Consider the following 11,816-nt stretch of genomic DNA (forward strand, 5'->3'; position numbering starts at 1 on the left):
TTGCTAATATATATTGTAATATATCTATATCACTAAAGCACTTCTGGATGGATGCAAACTGCATTTCGTTGCCCTGTACCTGTGCATGTGCAATGACAATAAAGTTGAATTCTATTCTATTCTATGCTATATGATGTCGCAAAACAAATGTATATTTATATGTGTGTATAAGCTGAAGTTGGCTCAAGCTAAAGGGACTTGGGTTGCTGATGAGTTTTCAAACTTGTTCTATGTCTCTTCTTGAAAACAGCCGAAATTCCCTGTAGTATGTTATCCCAATTTAAATAATGGTACTGTTTAATCCTGTATGACCAAAGCACAATTTGGATATGGTAATTTAATCCTTTTGTCCCGTTTTCCTCATTATGTCAATTTTCTTTGAATTTTATAGACCCACCTGCCAGTTCTTTCTTCTTACTACTGTTTCTTTCTGCCATCTTCCCTTGAGCTTTTATTTAATTACTGTTCCCTTTCAGTCGATCCACTCGGTACAACACATTAGTATGGGATATCATGCCCTCAAAGTTATCTATTTCAGCTGTTACTCATCATGTCAACCTCTATCATCAAAACTCCCAAAGCAAATGCATCCCTTTTAAAATTTAAAAGGGATTAATGGTTCACTGAAGCTGTAAATATTTTTTTGCAGTGTTCCTTTTTTGTCATTTCAGATAAATACACCTAAAAAAATCCACTTAAATTGATAGTATCATTTATTTATTTTATTATTTAATTGCATTGAACTGTGGCTGGAGGAGGTCTTGTCATTTTTGTTCGGTTTCACCAAAAAACCCTAGGCTCGCCACTGAAACTGTTATCAGGCTGTTGGTAAAGAGGCCTGACCGGAAATACATTCTATGTAGGGTACATATGTGCGCTTGTCGTGAATAACGGGACGTAGCTGACAGTCGTAACGGACGGTGCGGATATATAATTAATACTGTTTAGCCTCCCTTATAGGACACTTTCTGATATGGTCGCCATTAGTTTTACACTAAAAACTGGTATTCTAAGTAAGAATACCAGTTAAAAATAGTTTTAGTATACATGCTGTTGTTTCGCATCGTTGGAACATTTAATCCGGTGCTTCGTATGATAAAAACGAGCGCACCGCATTTGGAAGAAACCACCCTGGTCCCTTTAGGGAGCGGAGAGAAGACGGAGAGAGAACAACAAACGCACTCGAATTATCGACGCTTACACACAAAACACCAATTCCTGGTAAGATATTAGCCTTCATCACATTTCATTTAATTGTGATGCTATTATAAAACGCTTTGCTGATTGGTTCGGCGAGATAAAAAGATGACACACACATCCGTTATAATATGGCTCCGTTATGTTTTTCTAATGGAAGGGGAAGGATGATGCAGTGATAACAGCCTCACGTTTATGAACCTTACCGGTAATTTGTTCATTAATTATTATTATCATTATTATTGTTATCATCAAATGATAAGATAATAATGCGATTGACACCATTTCTAAATTTTAAATAGGACAAGGATTCAATGAGGGTGTTCTAGCTATACGTGTTATATAAATATATAAATAGATATAGCCAGAATGATACATTGTTTCTTATTGATCGTTATCGAAAAAAAGTGCAGCTGACTCTTTTTAATCTTATGCCTACACAACACACTTAAAATGAAGAGATGTTTGTTTATTATATATATATATATATGTATATATATATACGGGTGTTTACAACCATGACTTTTCCTTTTAGGGCCATGATGGGGAGGTTGTGTGAGATGGTTCTTGTGTCTCTTCTTATCATGTCGCTTTTGACCACTGAGCTGGCATGTGCTAAAAGAGGTGGCAGCAGCAGCAGCAGGGGAAAATCTTCATCCAGCAGCAACAAGGGTTGGACCAATTCAAAGACATCCAACTCTCAACCAGGAAACTACCCTCGTCAGCCACAGAGTCCTAATCGAAACACCAATCCTTATCCTCCTGGTGGAAGTTACCCTTATCCCAAACAGAACCAGCCAAGTTATCCAGGTGCCGGTAGCAACCCAAATCAGTACCCTGGCAGAGGCAATCCTGCAGGTTATCCGAACCAGAACCCTGCAGGTGGATACCCAGCAGGAGGGTATCCTAATCAAAACCCAGCTCGAGGAAATTATCCAAATCAAAATCCAGCTGCCGGAGGCTACCCCAACCAATATCCAGGCAGAGCTGGTAGCAACCCCGGAGGTTATCCTAATCAGTACCCTGCTGGAGGTTATCCAAACCAGAATTATCCTAATCAGCATCCAGGTGGGGGTTTCCCAGCAGCGGGTGGTTATCCACAAAACCCAGGAAGGTATCCTTACCAGTATCCAGGTGGTTACCCAGTCCAAACTGGAAACACACGACCAGGTTGGAATGTGCCTGGTTCAAATCCAGGAGGTTATCCAGGAGGTTACCCTGGTGGAGCAGTTGGTGGCTACTCCAACTGGAACCCAAATAATAAGATTCTGAGTCCCCGCTTTGGTGGAGGAGGCTATGGCTATGGGATGACAGGGTCACCTTTTTCTCGCTCTGTGCAGAACATGGGGTATGCGCCCAAGTCACCAAGTTTTGCCAAAAAAGCCATGGTGGCTGCAGGCGTCGGTGCTTTGGCTGGAATGGCAGTTGGATATGGATTAGGACGCTTCCCCCGACCACATTTCACTTTCCGTAACCCTGAAGAAGAGTACTACTACAATAATTACATGCAGCGTCGTTATGGCACCCAGTCAACAGATCAAAAAGACTATGGCCGTGATTACGTCTACAGCCCTCCTCCACGTGCTGAGACCTACGAAAGCTTCATGAGTCGCTGCATGAATTCGACTGATATGTTTAAGGATCAAGGCTCTTCCACATCCAAGAGTGCAGCTGAGGACGCAGATGACGACACCGTCAGCATTGAGGAGATTGGATACCCAGCCCTGATTGAGCAAGTGAAGTCGCGGCGGTGTGTAGAGAAGTACATGAAGTACTCTGAGCAATTTCTGAAGGAACGTAAAACTGAACAACAATATCAGCTAAGTCGCTCTAGCCCTCTGAGCCATGGGCTCATTCATCTTCTCACTTCCTCCGTGATGCTATTGTCCAGCATGCTCCTGCTCCAGTGAGAAAACACCTTCCACTTCACTTCAAATGGCTTTCTACTGCCTCCATCATATGCACACATTCATTTCCTGCTTATATTATAGTAGCTCCACATTGCAAACCACAGCTGCATACTTCCAGAGAGTACAGTCTTTTAATATCTATTATATAAAAATATTGACATGTACATACTGACTAAAAATGTCTATTTCAAGTGTGGCACTCAGTTTCAAGTGTTACAGTTAGATCTGTCTTAGATGTTCACTATACTTTATATTAATTTATTTTGGATCCATATTTTGCACTTTTTATCTCCAGATTGTTGGACACTGAATGCAGAGATTCATGATTAAAGAAAGAAAACAGGACAGGACAATTACTTTAGCAGTTTTTTCTTAGGAAGACTATCAGGGCAGTTTCTTTCATAGTTTGGATAAGAATGAAAAAATAATGAAAGCTCATAGTCCACATTATGGCTTATATTTAGGGGTACAAGTGGGATTTGGCAAGTGGGGTAACTCAGAGATTTGTTTGTATTTGTGCAGCATGGGGACAAGAATTACGTAGAAATAAGTCACATGATGACTTGCAGGCCAGATTTGTGCATACAGGCTGTGATCAGCTGAGCTGTGCTGCTTCTCCTGTATTCAGTATTCACTGCTTTTTTGTGGATTTAACCACGCTGAATTCAACAAGTTATAAGCAGGTCTATCCAAAGCTGCATGGCTGATGCATTGTATAAAAGATAGAATTAGCTTAGTGAATGTAATAAAATTTGCTACTCTTGATCTAATCTAACATTGACCATGAACAGCCTGCTCCATACCCCTCCAGCAGAGTGAATCACTGTGAACTTCACCACAGTACTGCAAACATAACCAGTGCAGCCTGCACTAACTTGCCTGGTATTTTCATGCAACCTTTGAAGAATGCAAAATTAATATGCTTCCATTTATTTTGGGATAATTTGGCAACACATCACGTGTAGATCCATTTAAGAGCTCTAAAACGAACGAGGATATTGGAAGTTTTACATTTTCAGCTTATCAAACCTTGCGTGTTGCCATCCTTACCCTTGAAAATAATCTTCTTCTTCGGTTTCCTGTCTTTCATACATCTTTTTCTACATCTCTGATAGTGTTGCACGTCAATGCTTCTTTTCCCCTCTCCCTTCGGCTGGCAGACACATTTGTCAGATGTTTTCTGTTGATTGACAGACTGCACAGACACAGTTTGTGTATTTGGTGATATTTTAATGTCCTCGAGAAGTTGCATTTGAAATTACCGCCACTTAGAAAAAAACTTTACTGCCTTGATGCTCACTCTTCCTCTGTTATGTTCTAGATGCTGAAGTACAGTAACCAGGATTATTTACCTTTACACCATGAACACATCACAGGGATGAGAAGGAAAAAGTTCACTTCAGGTTATAAGTGGGCTGTGGGATGTCATTTTTTTGGCTTATTACCGGGCAAATATTTGCATGTAATAACTGGCAGCAGGATTGTGGCACATGAAAAATAAAGGCATTCAGCGATAATACTGATCAGTAATAATAAATCCAGCTCACTTTAACCCCTGTTTATTATCTGGGGTAATGTTAGGAGAAATCTCTTTGGAGGATTTAAGTTTTATGTGTGTGTTTTGGATTCCACTCAGTCTCACTCCACAGAGCACATACACAGACTGAAGCAAACCCTGGTCACTAATAGGTTTTACAGATTGCTTGATGGTGATAAAGGATTCCTTGTAAATAATTCAGCCAAACTTCCCACATGAACTTTAAGCCATCGAGGTTTGCTGAACAGCAGAGACAGAAATAAAAATAAAAGTAGAAAGAATCGCCCTGGTTCATATTTAATATGTGCTACTTATGTTATTGCATGTAATAGCTTTTCACAGAGAGTAGACAGTAATCATGATGGGTTCATAAATGAGCAGTGAAGTTGCACAAATAGCACTTGTTGCTTTAATCTGTGCAGTCTGTTGAACGGATGCGGTCTTTTATCTGTATTTCCTTGTAGTATGTAAACTGTCCTTAGTTAAAATGGGTGTGGTAGCACTCAAACTGCATTCCTTTATCCCGTTGAACTCTGCCATTATGTGTGTGAGTCATTAGAACATTTATTCCCATAAAAGCCTTGGTTTTACATCCATATCCCCAGGCACATTTTAACTTTCCATAGCCACTTATTTTCCAGTCGTCTGCCCTGAAGTTGGTCATCGTTTCCGTGCGTCTTCCTCTAATCTCCTACATGTTATTGTAGCGTGGGGAAACAGTCTCATAGGACAGTTTTTCTCAGATATGTAAATACTACTGTTTATTTTCTTGCGCCGGTTGTCATGGTACAGTCTCTGCGATTATGACTACTAAAATCTGTTCTCCTTTTTTTTCTTCAAGAGTAGGTGTTGTTATTATTTTTATTTTTGTGGATGTTTCATGTGATCATTTCACTTTTCTTTTTACCGTACTTTTTATGATCCTGTTTTATTTTTCCTCCATGCCTGAGTTTTGTAAAGGATTCTGGAAAAATGCTGTGTAAGTTAGGTGTGAAAATCTCGAAGTGATGGAATTCTCCTTCCCATACTGATGTTGTTCTTTGTGACCAGGCTTTCAAATTTCTTTTATTCTCTCCTGTTAATAAGCTTTTATATTCGACTGTTCCTGTTTTGCTTTTTTGGTTGATTTTGGCAAAACGACTTAATTTGATGGGAAATTCCACCTAAATCAAGGATGTGGAATATCTGTAAAGTGCACTTATTTCTCCTCAGTTGTGGATATTCTGTAACTTTGTAATTGAGCTCATGTTACCATTAGAGACATCGCTTGTTTTTGACTCAGAATTGCAAACATTTCGTGATACTCCTCAGATGTTATGACTAACACGGTGTAATATAGTTTGTCTTGGATGTTCATGTGTTAAATAAAATAAATCATGAAATCTTTTCTGTGGCCTGTGACATCTTCACGTCTAAAATGTTGCTGTATCTCTTCAAGGGATATCAAGAGAGGGGTTATTAGAAAAATGCACAAGTGGACTACTTGTGTATTTTTTTAACCAAACTCTCAGAAAAATCCTCCATGAGGATGACATGATGACATTTAATTCCAATAAAATGACACAGTAGAGATCATTTGTTCAAAAAAGCTTTAATTTACTTTGATAAATGACAGCTTTTTCATTAATTAGATGGTGGATCACACATCTCTTATCCAAGCTGCTGTAAGAAAAGGCACCACATGTCCCAGCCTGAGAAAGAGGTGAGTCGCAGGAGCAGGGGCAGCGCCTTTAACGAAGGCTCTCCAGAGAGACTGGTTGCAGCATCTTTGGTCTTGCTGGTAGTAAAGCTGTCGATCTTGCTCAGAGGCGACTGCTTTGTGGCCATAGTTATTTCCGGACCCATGCTTTGGCTTTCCAAGGAACCCCAGCCCGTACCCGGTGCCTGTGCCTCCCAGCATCCCCGCTGCTGCTGCACCTGCCCACTTTACACCCTGCTTGGAGAGGCCTCGATTCTGAGAGGGAGGCGCTTTGTTACCAGTACCTCGACCTCTGAAGCTGCCTGCTCGCTTGCTGTATGCATACTGTGCACCAGGGCACAAAGCTGCAATAAGCAGCATCCAAACCCACAGTGAGGGAAGCTTTTGCTGGCCCGCCATCAGAGCAGAGCTGCAAAAACAGATTAGGTTGAGTTGAACTTTAGAAAGAAAAAAATGTTATTAAAATGATACTGCGCTTCATTAATTGTCATTTAGGACACGTGCAGAGGAGTTTTTTGAAAGTCTGTCAGCAGTCAGTTCAGCTGGCGATAAAGCTTTTGATTTCCTGCGGCTCAGTAACAAAAGCTACATGCTCCCTAACCCTGACACAACAGACATCTAGAATGACCGATATGCTCTGTAAACACGAGGATTAGCTGGGCCTTATGTGGCACATTTGTTCTTCCATTCACAAGGCATTTGCTTCTTTTATCTCTCATAAACAGTGCATATCATATCAATTGTTAAAAAACATATCAGTGATGTATTTGGAACAGTAACCACATGTACATTATTGCAAAATATTTGGTAAGGGGCCTTTTAAAAAAAAACGTTAGAAAGTTGTTAAATAAAACTGATTAAATGTGTACATTATCTATAAAAAATAAATTTTTTAAGGAAACAAAATGGAATTTATTTACCTTTCTTAGGAGTTACTTAAAGAGGCTGTGATCCTGGAGCGGTTGTTTATCAAACCACAACACAGCAGGGCTGTGAGGTGGTTTTCATCTTCATTTAGAGACTATCAACCCAACCAACACAGTCAGCACCAAGACCCCTCCCCCCCCACCCCAACACACATGCCCACCCACCCACAAAAAAAAAAATAAAAAAAAAAATCCTGCTTTGCTATTGGTTCTACATCAATAATACAGAACAGGTTCAATGTTTTTGCTGACAGTGGATTTTCACACATGCAGTGTGAGTTTCTCTCATTACTCAGCAAATGGACATGAGTGCAAACAAATCAAAACATTACTGTCTCAACTAACATTTCATTTAGTATTTATTTATGTTTATGTCTACATAAAGTGTCTGACTAAAAAATGTTCTGGGCTTATAACATTTTTCAGAATCCTGAGAAAAAAAATGTTCAGAAATAAAATTGTAGTCAAATTCTAGGAAAAAGTTTATAATGAATATTGTAATTAAAATCAGAAAAAACCAAACAAACAAACAAAAAAACAACAACAACAAAAACAAAAAGTAAGAAAAGAGTCAGATTTCAATTTAAGAAGTCATACCTTCTGAGTTGAAAGTCAGAATTTGGAAATGAGAATTTTGAGAATAAAATCTGAATGTTTGATTTTGTTTGGGGGGGGGGGGGAATCAGAAATCTAAATTAAATTCAGACTTCTGCGCCAAAAAGTAAAATTTAAAAAGTCAGAATTCATAAGTAATATAAGAACTGTGCAAAATACTTTTTTCAGTAACTCCAATCGTCTTTCATGGCGATTCTAATTTTCAGCCAATGTTTGTGCACAGACGTGGCGCACACACCAACGCTGAATTAACTTCTTTTTCTCTCACCCATCCGGAATATTTCTTAAGGTTATGGTTATGGTTAGGGTTAGGTTTAGTCGCAAGTCACCGTCAAATTATAATACGGGTAGGACGTTTTGTCAGAGTAGGATGGTTTCTCAGAACACCGGCCCTTTGGATGGAAGCATGGCCTGCAGAATAAGGGGGCAGTCGAGCCAGTGACTGATTGTGTATGCATTTTTCTTTTTTAGTATTATTTTTTTAAGATTATAATTTAATGTCAGAACTCGAAAATGAAATTTCATTGTCAGACTTAGAGAATAAAACTATTTTTGCATGGAACAAAGAACAGACCTGTAATGGAGAGGATAAAGAGAACTCTGAAGATGTAGAGCATGAGAGATGACTGTCTGCCAAAGGCTAAAAGATCAGGAATAATCCCTCTTGGGACCATGACCATGAAGCACTGGTTTGGATCAGGAATTTAAAGAAGCCCCCCGAGGCTTCATCTTGCACAACTGCAGTATTGTTTGTCTGACCTTATACAGTGACTTAAGACTGTGAATGACTTGTTTTACAGCATTTTAAGAGCTTTACTATTACAAAATGCCAGATTCAGTGCAACAAATTTGATACAATCACTTACTCTATACTCTATTTTCTATAAGGACTGTTAAACATATGGAAACTGATAAAATGCACATGTGGAATTTCTTTTGCCTGTTGCATTTTTTTTTATAAAAAGAAGGGATTCAGCAGGAGTATCAGTATGTGAGAGCAAATATTTATTTCAACTGGATTCTGGTAAGCACAACAATGTCTGGGTTTCATTTCTGCACAGTTGAATATAGTAACAAAGAATTCTCATTTGCACGTTTGTGGCAAAAAATACAATAAAAGGAATAATTTGTGTTTGAGGTGGTTTGCAGTACATGCTCTCTAATGTCAGGCGAACACTCATGCTCATCTGGTAATCACAGCACGTTGTTTCATGTGCAGAAATGAAAATTGAAATATCATGCAAAGAAACATTGTTTTCTCAGGTGATTTTGGTGAATCCTGTACATTTCTCTGCATGAAACAGCTTGACTGGAAACTCAATAGTGTCCATCAGTTAGCAGTAGAAAGTGTCAAAACACCCAGTTTTTCCTTTTTAGGATAAATGAAATTGTTCAGGGACAGACGTTTGTAGTGGGAAGCTCTATACAGCATTATTGGTCCACCTTTCTCTGCAGAAACTAGATGACGTTCTCAAACAGCTGCATAGAAGCCATTATATTTTCATCCTGTTATGGAAACAATAGTTATACAAGTAATATAGTGTATAAATTTGGCCAATCATCATGTGGCAAAATCTTTAGATTTACATAAGGATTTACCTTTTGGCAGGTTTCTATGAATTCATCTATTGTCACCACTCCATCTCTGTTACGGTCCATTTTCTGATCCATATTAAAGAAACAAAGTGGATAACATGAGGTAAAATAACAGGTTCTTTCTTTCTTTCAGTTTATTTATCATTCATTTCTTTCACGAATGAGTAACTGAAAAAAAGTGTACACCCCTGTAGCCTGTCACAGTAACAAATAAAATGTGGCACTGGGTAGTAATTGGTAAATGGACTGGTTCTTATAGTACTTTTCTACTCTACTTGAGCACTCAGTGCTTCAATACAATATCTGGATGTACTAATGTACATTCACCGCATACTTTATTAGGTCCTCTGTTAAACTGCACACTAACACAAGGATCTGATCAGCCAGTTAAATGTCACAAACTCAATATAATTAAGTGACTTTGAGCATGGCAACTTTGTTGGTGCCAAATTTTAAAAACGGCTGATCAAACTGGGATTTTGCCCACACACTGATTTTTAGGGTTTACAGATAATGGTTGAAAAAAGTGAAAATATCCAGTGAGCAGCAGTTCTCTGGGAAAAAAGGACTTGTTGCTTTCAGAGGTCAGAAGAGAGTGGTTAGATACAAGGAAACAGCAACTGAAATAACTACTTATTACAATCAAGGTATGCAGAACAGCATCTCTGAATGGGCTGATGAGGCCTGATTTCTTCTCTAGGGTCAAAATTGACTGAAGTAAACAACATGAGAGCATGGATCCCCCATCCTCCTGTGAGCAGTGGCGGTGGGAGTGTGAGGGTTTCTGGATTAAGTATACCTGGAAGAACTTCTCCACATGTTCACCTGGGGAATCGTCTCGTACGCTGGGTAAAGTATACCTGCCCATCATGTCATAAATGGAGGTCATGATAGCCATCATTTCCTGCAGGAAAAAAGACAGACATCATAAAAGTGCAACAGATTTGGATTTTATTTATTTATTTTTTATCATTGTACCTCTTTTGTAATGTAGCCATCCTTGTTGATGTCATATAGATTAAATGCCCAGCGAAGTTTCTCCGTAACTGAGCCTCGAAGTAACACAGACAGACCTAGAACAAAGTCCTGTAAATGCAATCCATTGTTTAATTTCTTTTAAGCTTTTTATAAATGAAAACCTTTAAACTTGCAGCCCCTGCTGTACTCACCTCAAACCGGATGGAGCCATTTCTGTCCATGTCAAAAGCATTAAACAAGAAATGTGCATATGTAGTTGCATCTGAGAGAAAATAATGAAAAGCAAGAAATGACCATTGTTAATTGCAATGCATGTTTAGCACTGAATATTACCTGTAATCAACTGTGGTCTTTTAAAAAAAATGAATCTAGAGGGAGTGAGAAAAATTTACTTAATTACTTAATGTTGCTATGACAACTTTACAAAGAAACAGCATCTAGCAAATATAAACTGCACCTTTAAAATATCCAGTATCAAGTATCATGCTTATTATAATTTTTATTATCAAGTTGCATAATGTACCTCCTTGAGGGAAGAACTGTGAGTAAATGCTCTTGAATGTTTCTTCATCCACTAGCCCACTGGGACACTCCTATTGAAAGGTAAACAATAGAAAAACAAGTCAGTGAAAGAAAAGAGTGTTTAACTCTGCTAATGAACAGGAGTCATTAACACATATGGACTTAGTGTATACCAGTTATGAAGTACAGAATATTAACAACATTAAAGGTGAGACACTAAAAGTGAATCAGGAAATTGCTGGGACATCCAATCCTGGAAAGATTGGGACTTGTCTTGAATACTTCCCACTCAATTTGAATAATCGACTTCAAATTGATTGTAATTAGTGATACAAGCCTTCCCAGATTGATGGGCAGCAACATGGTCCTTGGTCTAAGGAGCTTGGAAAGAACTGAAGAAACTGAAGAAGTTTCTTGGTGAAACGTCTTTAAGCAACTTAAAGAAGTCCAGACGCTTTTTTCCCAAACTCCTTAGACTATGATGACCTGGATAACAGAAAAACCTTCACAGACAACATGGCCCTTGCTTCTCTAAGATGATGATGTCATTCCTCGTTGGCTTTGTGTCCCCAGCAAACCACCCCTACTTGTGCTTTTTATAAACTTACAGTAAATATGCACAAATATTGCATATTTTTAAATCATGTTTTCCAAATATCATCCTCAATCAAATCAGGCTAAGAATGATATAAACAAATCCTTTGGGAAAAAGACAGGAATCAGATTGGAAGGCTACAGGTGTCTATCTATCTATCTATCTATCTATCTATCTATCTATCTATCTATCTATCTATCTATCTATCTATCTATCTATCTATCTATCTATCTATCTATCT

At 38.5% G+C, this 11,816-nt stretch overlaps 2 protein-coding genes across 5 annotated transcripts in view; one reads left to right on the forward strand and one right to left on the reverse strand.

Annotated features, from left to right (window-relative positions):
- The first annotated feature begins 1,053 nt into the window (after positions 1-1,053).
- prnpb (prion protein b) lies at positions 1,054-6,030 on the forward strand. Its single transcript, XM_005934620.3, has 2 exons — positions 1,054-1,221; positions 1,733-6,030. The coding sequence occupies exon 2, from the start codon at positions 1,737-1,739 to the stop codon at positions 3,105-3,107; it is 1,371 nt and encodes a 456-aa protein (XP_005934682.1). The 5' UTR covers positions 1,054-1,221; positions 1,733-1,736; the 3' UTR covers positions 3,108-6,030.
- Positions 6,031-8,866: 2,836 nt separating this feature from the next.
- LOC102293980 (calsenilin) overlaps positions 8,867-11,816 on the reverse strand; it is a 17,276-nt gene continuing 14,326 nt past the window's right edge. For all 4 annotated transcript variants that reach the window (XM_005934621.2, XM_014337553.2, XM_014337552.2 and 1 more), the window contains 6 exons: positions 10,982-11,051; positions 10,650-10,720; positions 10,459-10,566; positions 10,280-10,384; positions 9,484-9,546; positions 8,867-9,390 (listed from right to left, as the gene is read on the reverse strand). In XM_005934621.2, coding sequence (XP_005934683.1) covers positions 9,343-9,390; positions 9,484-9,546; positions 10,280-10,384; positions 10,459-10,566; positions 10,650-10,720; positions 10,982-11,051 — 465 coding nt within the window. In that variant the 3' untranslated portion in view covers positions 8,867-9,342. The remainder of the gene's footprint in view (positions 9,391-9,483; positions 9,547-10,279; positions 10,385-10,458; positions 10,567-10,649; positions 10,721-10,981; positions 11,052-11,816) is intronic.

This window comes from Haplochromis burtoni, unplaced genomic scaffold, assembly GCF_018398535.1.
Source record: "Haplochromis burtoni strain Fernald_Lab_line unplaced genomic scaffold, NCSU_Asbu1 Contig_182, whole genome shotgun sequence".
Classification (NCBI taxonomy): Eukaryota; Metazoa; Chordata; class Actinopteri; order Cichliformes; family Cichlidae; genus Haplochromis; species Haplochromis burtoni.

Excerpts from the sequence above, each read along its gene's own strand:
- prnpb (XM_005934620.3), top strand. The coding sequence starts at position 1,737 with ATGATGGGGAGGTTGTGTGAGATGGTTCTTGTGTCTCTTCTTATCATG.